Genomic DNA, 18,376 nt, shown 5'->3' on the forward strand with positions numbered 1-18,376 from the left:
AATATTTAAAAAAAAAGAGTTATTTTCACATCAAAGGCAAAGTGACAGTAACGTTGCCTGGGGTCCCGCTGTCGCTGCTGCAGACAGAGAACTAGTTTTGGGGAGAAATCAGCCCTCTGATTAGAGCGGTGTGCCTGTGGAGGTGACAGCTCCCAGAAATTGTTCCAAATTTAAAGCAGACTGTTTCACCGTTCCAAACTGAACTGTACCTGAACCCTAAGCCACTGGCTGAAGCCTGTTTTCACTTCTGATGGTTCTAGAGATTTTTGGCTACTTCCTGATATGCCATTTAGAGCTGTCATGGCAATAGCGAAAGCGGAGGTGCCTTTTTCTCTCTCTTCTTAGCCACGCGGATGTAGCCTGCAGCCAGGTGAGCGGGCAGACATGTGGGGTGTGCAGGAAAGCCTTGCTCTCTCAAACGGAGAGGGAACCTGGACAGAACCTCTGTGCACGTTAACTCTTAGCGGTGGGAGCTGCTTGATATTTGAAGGACTGAGCTGCACTGCGATCTCGGTTGTTCTCAGCTGTTTACAAAATACCTGCCTCTGTTTTCTCTGTTTCTGCTTTTAGACCCAAACCTATTTCCTTTCCTCCATGCGCCCTTAACGGAAGAGGCATCAGGCTGAAACCTGCTGTATTAATACAGCTGTAGTGCAGTGACGCGGTTATTGCTCTGCGAAAGGCCTTTGGATCCCATGCGTCTAGCTGTTCACGTAAAACACTGCTTCACTGGCACAAGACAACTTAAATTTGATTTAAGGAGTAACTAGACAGAGACAACCCACTACAATGGGTGTCAGGCATGCTGTCCCTGCTCAGCGCTCAACTTTTGGTACCTTAAATAGTCAGAAAAGTGTGTGTGGGTCCCAAGAGGCTAAAATAGTGTCTGGTAAAATATCTTGTGCCTGACACCCCGGTAGCAGCCACACCTCTCCAGCTCTAGCAACGCAGCCCATCGCGTGATGAAACTGCAAAAATTGTGCAGCTGGAATGGCAAAGTGAGGCTCTCTACTCATAGCTTCTACATTTAGAAGAAAATTCCCCTTGATCTCTGTTTCCCTTAAAAGCGCACAGAGCAGAATTGCCTTCCTTGGATAAACCAGTTAGAGATTCACTGATCCGTACTAAGCTTTGATTATTTCAATGAAAATTAAAAAGCGTTATGATGAGGGACTCAGTTTATTTCTTCAGGCCTGGCAGAGACTTCTGGTTAAGCTTCTTGTCCTAATGAGTCACCTCTGACTTGGATCCAGAAGTTGGTTCTTGCACAAACTCTGGATCCAGAGTGCAGTACCGGTCAGTCTGGGAATGGGCAGAGATGGTCACTAGACTTGCAATTCAGAAATAGAGAGCCAGGTAATTAAAAGAAGAAATTAAATCTTCATCTTGGATCAAAAGCACGTGTGGTGGTTACTTTCTGCTCTCTTTCCTTACTAGTGGTACATGAATGGCAGTAAGTATTTCTCGGATCTGTGGAATGTTATGGATACTCTAGCCATCTTCTACTTCATAGCAGGGATTGTGTTCAGGTGAGTTGTATCTGTTCTTGTGGCTTTGCTTCATTTCTGGATTTTGAGTACAACGTACAAGATTTTTGGGAAACAACATGTTCATAAAGCTCCTTGTTCTTTACGAGAGTCCCAAATACTGCCAAGTCTTGACTTCAAATCTGTAAAAGCAAATAAAGAAATAAAGGGATTGGGGCAACATCTGCATGCAATATTTTCTCTTTTTTGTTTAATGGAAGTTGAGTCTATCCCTGGAATCAAAGGTCACTTACTTAAACTCAGATCCTTCTGGGCCAGCAGCACTCCCCTTCTTAATGCTTAGCTTGGCATGAGCACGTTTACAAGAAGATGATTGAAATGGACTTAGGTTCCATGACAGTGTCTTCAAGACTGACTGAGTGTCAGAAGTTCTCTGGGATTTTCTGACTCCTATCATTGACTACGTAGTATGATAATCTGGAGTCTTTGAGCTTTGGCGTTGTGTTTAAGGGCACTGCAGTTGTACTTGCAAAGTCATTAGCTCACGTAAGCTGTTTTACATCAACGGGTGAGCTAACAACCATGACAAAGAAATGATGGAAACACATTTTGCAGTGTAATTGTTCAGTCAGCTGTAACTTAGTTCTCGTTCCTCAGTGCAGCAGAGTGGCCATTGCACTGGGATGTTTTTGGAGGGCTCTGGGAGTAGTTAAAGGTACAAGGTTTCTTTGCTGGTAATAGTTGTAGAGGGGAAGAGGAGGCACAGCGGTGATGCGGCTGAGGTAGGAGGTGTGCAAACAAGACATGCACTAACCAGTCCTACTACCTGTCATCGGGTGGGAGGGGGTGGGAGAAGGCATGGGGCCCTACTCTGTTTTCCAGTCACTCATTTTCCACTCCCCATGCCAGTGCTTCAGTGTATTTTTACCTGACTTCTGCATGCTTTACCCAACGCTTCTCTTCATTTTCTTTTACTGTCTCCATCAGGCTTCACTCATCTGATGAAAGCTCTTGGTATTCTGGGAGAGTCATCTTCTGTCTGGACTACATCGTTTTCACTCTGAGGCTGATCCATATTTTCACAGTCAGCAGGAATCTAGGACCCAAAATTATTATGCTGCAGAGGATGGTAAGGTTCTGGCAGCTATTCAGGGGAGTCTAAATAAATGACGTGGCACCTTGTTTTTCCTCACGAGTGAAAATCAGCACCCTTTTGATGATGGCAGCAAGTTCTCTCCTTCTCCTTAAATCCGCTAAACAGGATTAATTAAGATTTAAAGAGGCCATAATTAAGAGCAGGGCCTTTTTCTCTCCCTCCGCACAAGGAGAGAAGAAAGATCAGGCTGAAGAACAGAAGAGGAAATTTGTTTTCTGGTAGTTTTTGTCTTACATGGCTCAAATGTTTCAGTGGTTTTCAAAAGTTTTTGAGTAGGTCTAATAACAAAGATGCTTGGGGCTGTGTTCTGAAATGAGCCTTGGCTTTCTGGTTGCGTAAACGTTTGTGAAGATGCCTGAGTGGGAATGCTCAATTATTTGTGTGTGTGTTGGTGACTATAAATTTTTGAAGCTGCATTCTGCATTAAAATGATGCTAACTTGTGTAGGCTTTCCTGTTTGTTCTGCACCCTAATATCATATCAGGGAGGAAAAAAAGCTATACGTGACTTCCAACAGGCATGGAGTGGGCACTGATGCATTTGCTGGTTGTCCTTTTTCAGATGATAGATGTCTTCTTCTTCCTCTTCCTCTTTGCTGTGTGGATGGTGGCCTTTGGTGTGGCCAGGCAAGGCATCCTGAGGAAGAATGAGCACCGCTGGGAGTGGATCTTTCGATCTGTCATCTACGAGCCGTACCTGGCTATGTTTGGTCAATACCCTGACGATGTTGATGGTAGCTATCTTCTGTGGGAATGTCTCCTGGGCGGGTGGGTAGGAGGCTCTGTCCTTTCGGTGGTTGTCCAGTCCCTGTGTTGAACCCTTTCCTCCAAGCAGCAACAAGGCAAGGTTTGATGTCTGATGGGGAGGTGAGGAAGGAGGCCCAACGTATTGTGGTCAGAGGCAGGACCTGGGGCTGGACCCACCAGAAAGAGGGGGAGAGGGCTGACTGTTTACTCTCTGCTCTCGCCCTCTTGAGGTACCACCTACAGTTTTGACCGCTGCACCTTTTCTGGGAACGAATCCAAGCCTTTGTGCGTGGAGCTGGATGCCAACAACCAACCTCGCTTCCCGGAGTGGATTACCATTCCCCTTGTCTGCATTTACATGCTCTCAACTAACATCCTCCTTGTGAACCTGCTTGTGGCCATGTTCGGGTACGTAACGAGGGAGTGATCGCTTGCTTGTGATCTCTGTGTGGATATCCCTCTGAGAAAGGGAATGGAGTCCTGGAAAACAGCAGGAAGCTAGGCCTTGTACTCTGCCTGTGTCTTTTGGAGAGGAATTAGTGGCAGTAGTCTGGACGGGGTTCTCGGCTTGAAAGAGGCCTCTCAAGTGAAGGGTAGTGTGGGAAGGTGCACAAAGGCAAGATTATTCAGTGTTTCTCACAGCAGTCTGATCAAAATTGGTGCAATGCGCTGCGGATGGATTGCTGACTGTCCTTTTACTACTTCTTAAGCATCCTTGTTACAAACCCCAGTGGTTCACATGGGGGGTGACAGCCTGGTCAGTGCTTTACCAACTATGAGTTGCTGCACAACTGACCTTGCCAGACTGAATAAATGAGTTGTTATTGCAGTCTCTTTATTACTTGGTGGTTTTATTAATCAGAACTGCTGTCTGGTGACCACGGGTGTGTTACTGCTCTGGTGGACCTGCTATTTATTGTTCTGACTTAGACCACAGGCAACGGGCCGCATCTCCTTGGGACGTACAAAAGGACTTTGTCTTGAAAAATGCTATCGCCTCTGGTTTTGTATGGTAATTTATCTGTGGGTCTACCAGTCAGGAGGCCTGTTCTGGCATCTTGTGAGGCGTTACACCATGCGGATGGATCAGACACCCGCAATGCGGTGCTGGTAACCGCTGACCTTATCATATAAGCAGCACTGAAGTGCCAAATAAAAGTGGTGGCTGTTGTGCACATTGTGCTTCTGTTCTGCTTTACGCTCCCTTGCAGTGTAACAACAATACTTACAACCCCTGGGCATTTTTCTTGAGGTCCACTGTGTTCATTTATGTGCGTTTTGAAGATACCTTGGTTTGCCTAAAAAGGATCTCCCTTCCGAACGACAGTGCCAATTTTTCCTGGCCTGACATGAGATGTGTTACTGTGATCAGCTGAGAACGCTTCAGCTCTGCTCTGAACCCTTCTTCCCGTGCTGACCTGGACCCCAAAGACAGTCAGAAATGTGATTTTAGGCAAGGCAGCTAGGAATGGGGCAGGGTAGCTATTTATTGTATGTCTGTTTTCCTAACCTGCACAGGCCCTGGGGAGAGGAGACAATGCTTATACTGCCTAGAAAGGGTGAAAGCAGTTCACATTAATAAAGGAAAGTATAGCAATTAGCCAGCTGTACCCTAGAAGCCTTTGATATTTGTTAAAACACTTATTTTAACAGCTTCTAATGGTAAACGCTCCGGTTTGTATGGTTGCACCAATAAAAACCTAGCTTTTGCCAGATCAGGTTATTTTGCGGAAGGGCCCAGCATGAATTCTCTAATGAGGCTCTCGGAGCTTTAGTTCATTTTCCCATAGTTCGTTTGAACAACAGACTGGACGTCTTCAGCGGGGAGCGCTGGATTGTGCTGGACTCAAGAAACTCGATGGGCAAACAGTAATCCCAGATGTTTTTTTTTCTTGATACGATTAGAAATGTGTGAATCTGTGATGGCTCCTCCAGTGTGCACATAGTATTTGTCAGTCTTTAATAATGCTGATGTCTTTTTAGACACCAGTCCAATCAATGTCTATACAGGTTGTAATTACAATTACATATTAATTTTAACAAGAGAAATCCAACTTTTTCTTTGCATCCAGTATGCATTAGCTGAAAAGGATGAATATTACATTTTAGATAGATACTTCTGAAATTCAAGATTGTATTTATCTTCTGAGACAATAGATAATTTCCACCAGGTGAAGAGTTTTTAGCTTCTCTCCTGCAAAGGGTCTGTTAGGATCTCAACACGGACGTTTTGGAAGCGTCCATCTGCTGTTTAATATCAGCAATGAAAGGTCAGGCAGTTTGTGAGCTGCTTGCTCTTGCGGTTGTTGCTTTGCTGGGTCCATACAGTCCTTAGTACAGTAGGTTTGATCCATGCCTGGAGCATTCTTAATGCCTCTACTAAAAATCTCAGGAGCTTTTCATTTTTTGTAAATGTTCTGTTTTAAGATGGAGGAGGTTTTTTTTTTTTTTTGCTTAGAAGGAAGTTAAATGATGAATTAATGAGACACAATATCTTGCAAGGATGCATCCTGTTCTCATGTGTCTAGGCTGGGAGAAAATTGCCTAGAGCTAAGGTAGTGAAAGTATGTGGAGCATTTTTCTCCCTGTTCCCATTTTTTTCCAGTTCATCCATATCTTCAGGGTTTTTTTTTCCCACTGTCTTTGTTCTTCTAATTTTCAAATTTCTTTTTTCAAAAGGAGAACAAACTTGGTAAGCTGCCAATCAGTAAAAATTGCCTGCTTCAGTATGACTTTATGAAAACATGCCCTGATATGATAAAGAGCAACGCTGTGTTCCTTGGGTCTGATGGAGGTCTTTGAATAACTGACGCTGTACGTATTTTCTCTTTTTTCACTTGTTAGTTACACCGTTGGATCCGTACAAGAGAACAACGACCAGGTGTGGAAGTTCCAGCGTTACTTCTTGGTCCAAGAATACTGCAATCGCTTGACTATTCCCTTCCCATTCGTCATCTTTGCCTATATATTCATGGTGATGAGGAAATGTTTCAGGTGCTGCTGTAAGAATGAAAGTAAAGAGCCGTCTATTTGCTGTGAGTAGGATTGTTCCTTACTGCCTAGAAATCAGCTCTGTGGCAGGAGAGCTGGCATGGTACGCTTAAACCAGACAGTTAGTGTTTTGGGAAATTTTCAAGGGCGATGTAGACCTTGAAGGAGGTGGTTGTACTGGAAATGAGGATCAGCTCATTCATGTTCTCCATCAAACGTGAAACCACTGTGTTGCTGGAAATATCTTCAGTAAGAGTCAAATCAAAGCTCCTGGCTGTTTCTCAGCTGTAATCTTCCTTCAGTACTCAAGGTGCGCTCTCTGCGATGTGGGGACTTAAACTGTTAACTCCTTATGATAAAACTCCAGTTGAGCTTTGGTTTTGGTTTGGTTAGAGAGCTTTTGTATTCTACCATGAGACCTACTTCACTTGAGTACTGTGCAGTTATCCAGTACTTTCTTGTCCATGATATTTTGAGGCAGAATTACCTCATGTATGTAGAATCATAGAATGATAGAATGGTTAGGGTTGGAACGGACCTTCAAAGGTCATCTAGTTCAACCCCCTGCAAGAAGGAGCAGGGACATCTCCAAACAGATCAGGTTGCTCAGAGCCCTGGCCAACCTGGCCTGGAACGTTTCCAGGGATGGGGCATCCACCACCTCTCTGGGCAACCTGGGCCAGTGCTCCACCACCCTCAGTGTAAAAAATTTCTTCCTGATATCCAATCTAAATCCTACCCCCCTCTATTTTAAAACCATTACTCCTTGTCTTATTGCAACAGGCCCTACTAAACAGCCTCTCCCCATCTTTCTTGTAGGCCCCCTTGAGGTACTGGAAGACCGCTATAAGGTCTCCCCGGAGCCTCCTCTTCTCCAGGCTGAACAGACCCAGCTCTCTCAGCCTGGCCTCATAGGAGAGATGCTCCAGCCCTCTCATCATCTCTGTGGCCTCCTCTGGACCCTCTCCAACTGGTCCATGTCCTTCTTGTGTTGGGGGCTCCAGAACTGGACACAGTACTCTAGGTGGGGTCTCACCAGGGCAGAGCAGAGGGGCAGAATCCCCTCCCTCGACCTGCTGGCCACGCTTCTGTTAGATTAGTTTGATGGAAATGGTTGGGATTTGGGTGTTTAAATGCCTGTTGGTATCTGGGAGAACAACTGAGGCTATGTGAGGTCAGAGGAGCACTGGGTGGAGGGAATGGGACTTCAGTCATTTGCCAGCTGTGGGCATCTTTTGTGTCAGCTAACTTTTATTTCATTAAAACCCATGTGGTTTGTGCTGTCCTGTTGAAGCAGGATAAAATGCAGAAGTATTATCCTGGAGAACTTTGCCTCAAAGTCATTTGTTCTGTGTCACTCTAATTTACAGCATCAACAGGAAGTTGTAGGGACGCGGGTGTTGGTCTCATTTCCCAAGTAACTCATGATAGGACAAGAGGAAATGGCCTCAAGTTGCAGCAGGGGAGGTTTAGGTTGGATATTAGGAGAAATTTCTTTACTGACAGAATCGTCAGGCACTGGAACAGGCTGCCCAGGGCAGTGGTGGAGTCACCATCCCTGGAGGTGTTCAAAGAACGTGCAGATGTGGCACTGCAGGACATGGTTTAGTGGGCATGGTGGTGTTGGGCTGACGGTTGGACTTGATGATCTTGGAGGTCTTTTCCAACCTTAAGATTCTATGATTCTGTGGTCATCCTGAAATGTTTTATTTCAATAAGTTACGCAATATGATTCTTAACACGTGTTATTCCATATGATCTGATATGGGACAATGTAGAAACAAGTAGAAAGCTTAAACCCAGGGAGGAAGTTCCTGGAACATCCTACGCCTGTTGAAGGGGTTGATGTTTCACAAAGCACTCCTGTTCACCAAGCCTCAAAAAATTCCAGAAAGACTTCTGGAGCTTGTTGGGTTTTCCTGGTTTGTATTTTCTCTTTTTTTTTAACCAACTCTGGTTAAAAAAAATACAGTAAAATGCATTAATGCCACCCTTACCAGAGCTGTGCCACTGGTGGGAAGTGGGGCTGCAAACGCTCTGGATGCAGAGAAGGGAATCGCTAAGCCTCTGAATGCAAGCATTAACCCAGCCTTTTTGCATCACAGCATTGGAAAGAAAAATTAACTGAATCTAGTGTTGTTTGTTTGGTTTTTTTTTTTCTTCACCTAATTTCCTAGGCTCAAAAAATGAGGACAATGAAATTCTGGCATGGGAAGCTGTCATGAAGGAAAACTACCTTGTCAAAATCAATACCAAAGCGAATGATTCGTCAGAAGAGTACGTCTGCCCTTCTTTGTCTTCACTCTCACCTTTCTGTTTAATATTTTTAGTGAAGTCAAGTTTCCAGCAGCTCTAAATGTTTACAAACTGATGAGTAGATAAATAAACCCAGCATAAAGGTGCCTTTTCTTTTTATTTTTTTTTTAAGTAAGATGATGGTGTTTTTGTCAGCTGCTCAAGATGTCTTCAGAAATAGTTGATTGGGCTGGGAAAATGCTAATGGCAATATTGTGAGGGTTGTAGTGAGATATGATGCACGTCGTAGCTGGGTAGATGTACTAAACACACTTGTTCCCAATATCTGTCCCAGTATTTCTCAAATTCTTTTACCTTTCTGTACTGGAATCCTTCTATTATACCACCAGAGGAGAAAATGTTGTCTTCCTGTAGTGTCCTGAGGCCTCATTGTGGAAAGCAGTGCTATAGCTGGCTAGGTTTGTGACGTTATGCAGTTATCAGAGAATTTTTAGTGGTGAGACCTGGAATATCAAGAATTCCCATGGCCTTGGTCTATACAGAGGTCAGTACTTGACAGCATGAGTAGGAAAGACCTCTGGAGAGGGGAGTGCGCTGTTTGGAATGCTGATATTTGACGCTTGGTGACTTGGACTACTCTTCTTTGACTGCCAGATCTTTGGGATCTGTCTCAATGTTTTCAGAGTGATAGTATAAGGGGAAAGAGAAATATAAAGCAAGCTAGAAAACAGCCACAGTAACCTGCTGTGTCCGATGGCGTAATTCTGTAGCTAGCTTCCAGCAGCTTGACTGTTTTCCTAAACCAAATGAAGGGAAGAGCCGATAAGAATGGATGGGAAAGACCAGACTCTTCCATGCCCCTCTGCCCTTGCTGGGGACATTGCTGTCCACATGCAACTGTTTAGGTTAAGACTACCCAGAGGCGCTCAGCTTTGGATAGGAAGCCAAACAAATAAAAAGAAATAGCTTTTCTACTGGAAGCAGAAGAGTCTTGACAAGGAAAATGGAATAGCACAGCGCTAACGGTAATTTGTACGTTTTCAGTTTTGTCAAGAGAGGAGGGGGGTTAGCCAAGGCTTCTCTAATACCTGGACTCAGCCTTCTACTCTCTGTCCTCTTTCTGTTTTCAGGATGGTGCATCGATTTAGACAACTGGATGCCAAGGTATGTGTGTTTCAGACTTCTCTGCGGTATGTGCCTCTGGTAAAGCAGGTAGTGGTCCCCAAGGAAAATGAGCATCACCGAGAGTCGTGTGCAGTCTTTGTTACTGTTGCAAGGAGTCCATTTTAATTGGTCTTTTTAACGTACTCCTTTGCTCCTTCAATTCCATATGTAGCTTCATGTTGTGCTGGAAAATGAAGTAGAAAGATGCTTGTTTGGCATTGAAGTAGTGCTTCTCAGTATGCCTTATTGGATGGAGTAGAAGTAAAAATAACTTCTGTCTTATAAAACTGCAATATTGTGCTGCATAACAGACCCATGAAACACCGATGGGAAGAAGGGGCATGACATCCTTCGAGTGTACCCTCCTCAAATACATGTTCAGGTTTAGCTTCTAATGCTGAAGGCATGAGGTAATTCATCCAATTTTTTTGTTGTTAGTTTAACCTCTGCTTATAAAATGAAGTGGCGGTTCAGCTATATTGTGGCGAGCCTTCAGACAGCACAGGCAACACCTGCTGGGTAAACAAAGCCTGCTCCATACATAGTGCAGGGTAGGAAGACCTTTAATTGTTATTAAAGTGACCAATTCTCGTCTGATTCACCGGAACATCTGGTGTTGAAGCAATATAAAGCTACTGATCGACTAGAGAGCACGTCACTGTCAGAACTGTCATACAAGTACTTTTTATGATTGTGCTACTGAAAAGACCTTCATAATGGGTATTTTTTTGAGGGCTTGATTGAATTAGGTATTTCTCCTCTGAAGTGGGGAGTTGCTTTAGTGTGAAGAACAGGCAGCTTAAGAGTCCAAGGGTGAAAAAACCCATATATACTCCAGAATGCTTCTTTCGATTGCTGTTAAAGAATTTAGATTAAAAAAAAAAAAAAGATAGCTTGCTTTCAAGAGTGAAATGGAAATAGTGAGCAGCTATGTGTCCGGTGATGCACCTCTTGAAACTGAAAGGAAATAACAAAAATTTTAATTCTCTACTGAAAAGTAATACCCAAATTGTACCTGATGTTCTGTGAGCCTTCTCTCTAAACTAGAGAGACATGGGTTTGATGGACGGACCACTCGGTGGATAAGGAGTTGGCTGGATGGCCGCACTCAGAGAGTGGTGGTCAACGGCTCAATGTCCAAGTGGAGACCGGTCACGAGTGGCGTCCCTCAGGGGTCCGTGTTGGGCGCGGCCCTGTTCAACATCTTTGTCGGTGACATGGACAGTGGGATAGAGCGCATCCTCAGCAAGTTCACCGATGACACCAAGCTGTGTGGTGCTGACGACACACTGGAGGGGAGGGATGCCATCCAGGGGGACTTTGACAGGCTGGAGAGGTGGGCCCATGCCAACCTCATGAAGTTCAACCAGGCCAAGTACAAGGTCCTGCACCTGGGTCATGGCAATCCCAGGCACTAATCCAGGCTGGGCAGGGAATGGATTGAGAGCAGCCCTGAGGAGAAGGACTTGGGAGTGCTGGTGGACGAGAAGCTCAACATGAGCCAGCAATGTGCACTTGCAGCCCAGAAGGCCAATGGCCTCCTGGGCTGCACCAAGAGAAGCGTGGCCAGCAGGTCAAGGGAGGGGATTCTGCCCCTCTACTCCACTCTGGTGAGACCCCACCTGCAGCACTGCATCCGGTTCTGGAACCCCCAACATCAGAAGGACGTGGACCAGTTGGAGAGGGTCCAGAGGAGGCCACGGAGATGATCAGAGGGCTGGGGCACCTCTTCTGTGAGGCCAGGCGGAGAGAGCTGGGGCTGTTCAGCCTGGAGAAGAGGAGGCTCTGGGGACACCTGAGAGCGGCCTTCCAGTGCCTAAAGGGGGCTGCAGGGAAAGATGGGGAGAGGCTGTTCAGCAGGGCCTGTTGTGACAGGACAAGGGGTAATGGTTTCAAAATAGTGTTTCCCTCTATTTAGATTAGATTTAGAGTGGATATTAGGAAAAAAAAAAATTACAATGAGGGTGGTGGCACACTGGCCCAGGTTGCCCAGAGAGGTGGTGGATGCCCCATCCCTGGAAACATTCCAGGCCAGGTTGGACGGGGCTCTGAGCAACCTGATCTGGTTGGAGATGTCCGTGCTTCTTGCAGGGGGGTTGGACTGGATGGACTTTGAAGGTCCCTTCCCACCCAAACCATTCCATGACTCTGTGATTCTATACTGATCAGCGCTGCCTTCCTGCGAAAAGCACTATGAGCACTCCTTCATTGGCCACCACAATGTGACTACTGAATATAACAAGCAGCCAATTGCTGCTTTCGGAGCGTTGGCTGCTCTCTGCAGGGTCGCCAGGCAGGCAGCAGTTCAGATAAGTTCTGTTATTGCTGATGTCCTACAGTATTTTCTGGGGTATGCATGCTCTAGGGTATTTTAAGGTACCTGCTACCGCTTGCTTGTTTTATTCTCTTTCCCTTCATCCCAAGCTGCAAACACCTGTTGGAATGAGTTAGGTTGACTTTATAGACACAAAGCAGCTTTTTTTTTTTTTTTTTTTTTCCTCTCTCCATTCTTAAGCTCTCTGATTTGAAAGGCCTGCTGAAAGAGATCTCCAGCAAAATCAAATGAATGCAGCTGAAAGCCAAGAGCAGCCACCTGAGCAGGGTAAGCCCTCCTTAAATCTGTTCTCTGACTCAAATAAGTTTTCAGCATCTGTGATGTTAAATTGGTATGCCTTTGGAAGAAGAGTTAGTATTAATTAGTGATGTTGTCTAATATTGGAAATTAAGTAAGAGCTAAAAAATTCTCTTCCTCATTTGTTTTTTTTTTTTTCCCTGAAAAATATGATTTTTCCATCTGGTCTTTCTAAGATTTTTTTGACAGGGTTTAAAATTTCTTATTTTGCTCCCTTGCCTTTGAAAAACTGCGAGTAACACAAAGTTATTTTAGAATTCTGGAGGACATCTTGTCTGTCCACCTCAAAACAGCGCTGGCTCAGCTCAAAGGTAACCGAGTTTAACTGAAAAATAGGTGGCAATTCAGTAAGACCAAATGCAAATTTAACAGTTACCTGGGAATTTCTGGCTACGCAGGCATAAAATGGGGGGAAGCCTGATGAGACAGCAGCTCTCCAGAAAAGTGTCTGAAGTGGAACATTAAATAGCTGGTGTTTTGTTGTCTGTGAGATGTATGAAGTAGTAATCCTGCTGCTGATAGTGCCACGAATCCTCTGTTGGGGACGGCATCCAGTGTTAGCACTAGGCTTCAAGAAAGATGATGGAAGATGATGGCTGGAGAGTGTTTGGAACAGTCACGCGAGGAACCGCCAATCTCGTCATCATCTGTAGAAAGGGGTGGATGAATTATAGTTAGCTAGGGTGGGAAAGATGATACCTGTTTATGATGGAGCTTGTGGAGACAACCTCTCATTATATATAATCAATGTCTTGAAAAAACAGAGTCCCTTCCAGTTTACACCCGATAAACTAGACGGCATCCCGGTTGTGATTGCCCTGGCTCTGAAGCCGAGCCTTGGCCGTCCACCGTAGTAAGGTCATGGTGTGAACGGTGAAGTCAGTGTCTGACAGGAAGCAGATGTCTGCATTGTGCTCTCTCATCTGAAAGCGAGCACTTGTATCTGCGCTGACTATCTCCAGGAGATGCTGGATTGGCTGTTCCAGGTGTTCTGGATGGGTGCTGCAAAGAGCTCCTTGATCCCAAGTTCCGATTGTCTGAGCCGATGTCGCGAGGATGAAAGCAAAACGATGAGGTGGGCTGGGAGCTCGACTCTAAAGTGTTTCTTTTGCTCACACAGGTATTGATTCTTCAAGAGTCGTCTTCTCTGAGCTGGCAGAAACCACCGAGCAAATGGTAACTGATCCACCAGAGTGTCAGTGTCTCAGCAGGAGCTACTTGGATTTTTTTAGGGGTTTTTTTTTTTTTAGGTAAAACAGCCCTTTCTGCTTGTTGCAAGATGATGGTAAAACATTAAGATGACTGTTCATCTCCTGGCAGGACTCCCATGTTACCCAAGCTCTCCTTTTTCCTCATCTCCCCTACGTTCAATGGCAGCAATTAGTCCTTGTCAGCTGCTGGTAAAAAGCACTCCTAATTCCAAGAGTGCTGCTGCTGCTGCCAAAATCACTTTGCTTTTCAATTTCACTCCAAGGGGCCCGTTCATGTGTTTCCTTTAGCCACTAATTGCTTGTTTCAATGAGTCAATCTCCCTCCCCTTTCCTTCATGTGGTAGCCAGCTCTAGCTTTGCTTGCATGGTCTGTCTGTCTGACCTGCTGAGGTCCATAAAGCTGGTGTGCCAGAACACAGTGTGTTTCAGCATCATCCTCGTGGAGGAAGGACAGCCTTTGGTCCAACCGTGCACCCGCATCTCAGACTCTGCGTGAACGGTGTGGACTTCTTCCCACTCTACCTGGAACTGTGCAGCAGTGCAGAAGCTCAGCTATTACAGCCTCTGATGGGAGAGACTTAATTCATCTGGAAAGTGTTTCTGAAGGCCTTGCGTGCGATCCTTGCTCGTTTCTTCCGTGATAATTTGTAAACTGGGAGCACTGCAATTCATTTGACATCTGTCTGCAGATGTTTGCCTTTTGAAACGGGGAAGAGATTTGGTGGCCAGCTTTAAATATTGTGATGCTTCCTGGGGTGAGATTGCTCTTTCTGCTTCCTGTCTAAAACCGCAGCTGAATTTTGTGGCGTTTTGTATCACTGGGTGCACGACCAACTGAAGGGAAACCACTACAAATGGCATTTATTGACCTTGCAAAGCATTGTATCCATCTTTATCCCTAGTGTCTAGGAACGACCTCCCAAGATGTTTGGTTTTGAAGGTGTAGGGTTTTCCTTTTGCCTGGCACTGGCTGTTGTGGTCCATACACTTTACCGTGGCCTGCGGCTCACCTGAGGGCTGTCAGGCAGAATATACAGGTGCTTACATGGGTGCCACATGAGCTCTCCAGGTGAGTAGTTAGGAAGGTGGAGAGGGAATTCTGGCTGAAGCAGAACATTCCCCAGGTGAGTCACCTTGACCAGTGGAAATACAACCATCACAAAGCCTGTGCGCAAGAGCATGTTCCAGTCCATGGCTGCCGTGAAAACATGTTGGTCCAAGACAGTGAAGACAAGAGAGTTTTGTGTGTTTTGGTGTTTCCTTCGGTATGGGGACATGAAACGCTGTTGTACATGGGGAATGTTTCTACTTCTGGGATGTAGCTGGTTGAGGTGCAGCTTCCTGACTGAGGGGGCAGCGTGATGTTCCCTGACAGAGGAAAGTGTGATGAGGCGTTATCAGAGGGTGACTGCTCTTTTCTTGCTGCTTCACATTACTTCATGCCATGCGTTACAGGATCCTGGGGGGTACAGCACTATCAATAGCAGCGTTGCTTGTTTACGTGTGGAAATGTTTATGTGTTGCTGTTAAAAAGTTTATAAAGGACTCAGGCTTTCACTGACTTCAGTTATCTCAATAATTTATGATGCAAGCTAAGTTTCCTTTCTAGAAATTCTTTTTTCCTATGTCATTTGTATGCCTTGAATGTGAAAAATGTGCTTTTTGTTCATTCCTTTCACATATAAAGCCTGCAGCGTACTCGCCAGCAGCTCTGGTGATCTGTTCTCTTGTAAAATGCTGACTGTAACTTTGAACCATGTTCTGAAAACTCAAAACCCCAGAGTCTGTCTGTGCCTGCCGCTGCAGCCCTTCGCCGCCAGCCTGCACCCCACGCACGCTCCCTTCCCTTGGGCGCACGGCCCTGTGGGCTCCTTTCCAGGCTCATTGCACCTGGAGATGCCGATGGAGCCCTGGCCCAGCTGGGATTTGGTGGCAGGGTGGCACCGCAGCTGCCCGGGGAGCACTCAGCCCTCTGCTCCCTCCAAAGCCCAGCACCAACCGGCTGCTTGGCTGGGTGTTGTGGGTGTCCTGGCAGGGGACCAGGGACCTGGGACCGCCCAGCCAAGGATAGAGAACCTGTAGACTCTCTACAGAAGGTTGGGTGGCTCCTGGCCTCTCCCTGCCCTCTAGGACAGCTCCAGCCCGTGGGCCCTGCCCCTCCCCTTCACCTGCTCCCAGCCTATCCCTCCTCTTGGTCTTCCGCAAATAAACAGTCCTGCTTCTTCACCTTACCTGTGTGTCATCTTTGTGGAAGCAAAATGGCTGAAACCTTGGGCCCTGAAGTGCAAGGGCCTTGGTCCTACCTTTCTTTTGCCCCACGTATTCTGTGCAGAGATGGAGAGCAACAATGTCAGTTCATGACGGAAAGGTCTTCCAGTAGAGTCAGTCCCTGTTCTGAAAGTCCTATTACTTTCACAGATGCAAGAAGATCCTTCTGGCCTGGGTCTCGATGCTACAGAGGAGAAAGCTGGCAACAGATTTTAGGAGAATGGCCTTCTCTACACAGGGGTGGATGGGTTGGGGTGCTGAGCAAGGGGATGCTGGCCTTGGAGAAGGAAGTCCTGGAGTTCTATTCCTGCTGTTCCCTGTATATTTCCTATGTGTTTGTTGCTGAGAATAATTGCTCTTTCATCTCCTGCCCACCCCTCCACCAGCTGGTTGGTGTCACCATCTCATGGCAGCTGGAGCTGGAGAGAGCGTTCGTTGCCCAGGAGCCCAGCTAGGCTGCTGGCTCCTGGTCGGTTTCTCAGCTCCTACCTTGCTTCTGCAGGGAGTGGTGCAGGGCGGGGCAGTCTCACTGAAGGGTGACCAAGGACAATTCTCAAAAGACAGGGCTTCCCCATGAGCAGTGGCCACCTCAGTCCATCCCCTACAAAGGGAAGGAAAGAATCATAGAATTGTTGGGGTTGGAAGGGACCTTCAAAGCCCATCCAGTTCAACCCCCCTGCACGGAGCAGGGACATCCCCAACCAGATCAGGTTGCTCAGAGCCTCATCCAGCCTGGCCTTGAACGTTTCCAGGGATGGGGTTTCCACCACGTCTCTGGGCAACCTGTTCCAGTGTTCTATAACTCGCATTGTAAAAATTTTTTTCCTAATATCCAATCTAAATCTACCCCCATCTATTTTAAAACCATTACTCCTTGTCCTATCGCAACAGGCCCTACTGAACAGCATCTCGCCATCTTTCTTGTAGGCCCCTTTGCGGTACTGGAAGACCGCTATCGGGTCTCCCCAGAGCCTCCTCTTCTCCAGGCTGAACAGCCCCAGCTCTCCCAGCCTGGCCTCACAGAAGAGCTGCTCTAGCCCTCTCATCATCTGCGTGGCCTCCTCTGGACCCTCTCCAACTGATCCATGTCCTTCTGATGTTGGGGGCTCCAGAGCTGGACGCAGCGTTGCAGGTGCGGTCTCACCAGAGTGGAGCAGAGGGGCAGAATCCCCTCCCTCAACCTGCTGGCCACGCTGCTTTTGATGCAGCCCAGGATGTGGTTGGCCTTCTGGGCTGCAAGTGCACATTGCTGGCTCATGTTGAGCTTCTCGTCCACCAGCACTCCCAAGTCCTTCTCCTCAGGGCTGCTCTCAATCCATTCCCTGCCCAGCCTGGATTAGTGCCTGGGATTGCCATGACCCAGGTGCAGGACCTTGCACTTGGCCTGGTTGAACTTCATGAGGTTGGCACGGGCCCACCTCTCCAGCCTGTCCAGGTCCCTCTGGATGGCATTCCTCCCCTCCAGTGTGTCATCAGCACCACACAGCTGGGTGTCATCGGTGAACTTGCTGAGGGTGCACTCTATCCCACTGTCCATGTCGCTGACAAAGATGCAGAACAGGGCCGGGCCCAACACGGACCCCTAAGGGACGCCACTCGTGACTGGTCTCCACTTGGACATTGAGCCGTTGACCACCACTCTCTGAGTGCGGCCATCCAGCCAACTCCTTATCCACCGAGTGGTCCATCCATCAAACCCATGTCTCTCCAGTTTAGAGAGAAGGATGTCGTGCAGGAATGCAGAACAAGAGAACACCCTGGTTTAACATGGAGTTTTGGATGTGCTTAAAAGGAAAAAAAAAAAAAGCAGCACACTAGTTGTGAAAATGCAGCTGGATAGCCATCAAGGACTACAAGAACCTTGCTAGGGCATGCAGAGGTGCAGTCAGGAAAGCTAAGGCTCAGCTAGAACACTGGCCAAAGGTGTCAAGTACAAGAGAGGGTTCTTCAGATACTTGAGCAGTATGCAGAAACAGAGGAAAGACACAGACCTGTTACTAAAAGTGGCAGGGAAGCTGGTCACTACTAGTTCTGACAAGGCAGATGTTCTCCATACCTTCTTTGCCTGTGTCTTTACTGGCGTAGCTGGACCCCAGATCACAAGATCAAGTAGCTATGATAATGCATGTGTCAACCCAGCAGGAGTGGAGGAAGGGCTGGTCAGCAAGGGCTCAAACCACGTAAATCTATGGGCTTGGATGGAATCCACCCCAGGGTGTTGAGAGATGGCTGACAAGGTGGCCAGGCCGCTATCTATAATATTTGAAAAGTTGTGGAGATCAGGGAATGTCCCTGTTGGCTTGAAGAGGGCAAATGTCCTACCCATCTACAAGAAGGGCCCAAAAGAGGATCCAGGAAACTACAGTCCCCTTAGTCTTACTCCAGTCCCTAGTAAAGTAATGGAAAAAGTCCTCCTGGAAATGATTACAAACCCAATGAAGCAACTGACTGGGAAAAGCCAGCAT

The 18,376-nt window shown here is 46.7% G+C and overlaps 1 protein-coding gene across 3 annotated transcripts in view; it reads left to right on the plus strand.

Annotated features, from left to right (window-relative positions):
- Window positions 1–15,874, plus strand: part of TRPM8 (transient receptor potential cation channel subfamily M member 8) — a 34,950-nt gene extending 19,076 nt beyond the window's left edge. For 2 of the 3 annotated variants that reach the window (XM_086751071.1, XM_086751070.1), the window contains 9 exons: window positions 1,438–1,529; window positions 2,475–2,616; window positions 3,205–3,376; window positions 3,620–3,797; window positions 6,234–6,424; window positions 8,558–8,657; window positions 9,767–9,800; window positions 12,316–12,402; window positions 13,553–15,874. In XM_086751071.1, the coding sequence (XP_086607197.1) occupies window positions 1,438–1,529; window positions 2,475–2,616; window positions 3,205–3,376; window positions 3,620–3,797; window positions 6,234–6,424; window positions 8,558–8,657; window positions 9,767–9,800; window positions 12,316–12,366 (960 nt within the window). In that variant the 3' untranslated portion in view covers window positions 12,367–12,402; window positions 13,553–15,874. The remainder of the gene's footprint in view (window positions 1–1,437; window positions 1,530–2,474; window positions 2,617–3,204; window positions 3,377–3,619; window positions 3,798–6,233; window positions 6,425–8,557; window positions 8,658–9,766; window positions 9,801–12,315; window positions 12,403–13,552) is intronic. The other variant, XR_015258937.1, reaches the window with a different exon arrangement.
- Window positions 15,875–18,376: the final 2,502 nt, after the last annotated feature.

The sequence above is a fragment of the Chlamydotis macqueenii genome, chromosome 6 (genome assembly GCF_036417535.1).
Source record: "Chlamydotis macqueenii isolate bChlMac1 chromosome 6, bChlMac1.mat, whole genome shotgun sequence".
NCBI lineage: Eukaryota > Metazoa > Chordata > Aves > Otidiformes > Otididae > Chlamydotis > Chlamydotis macqueenii.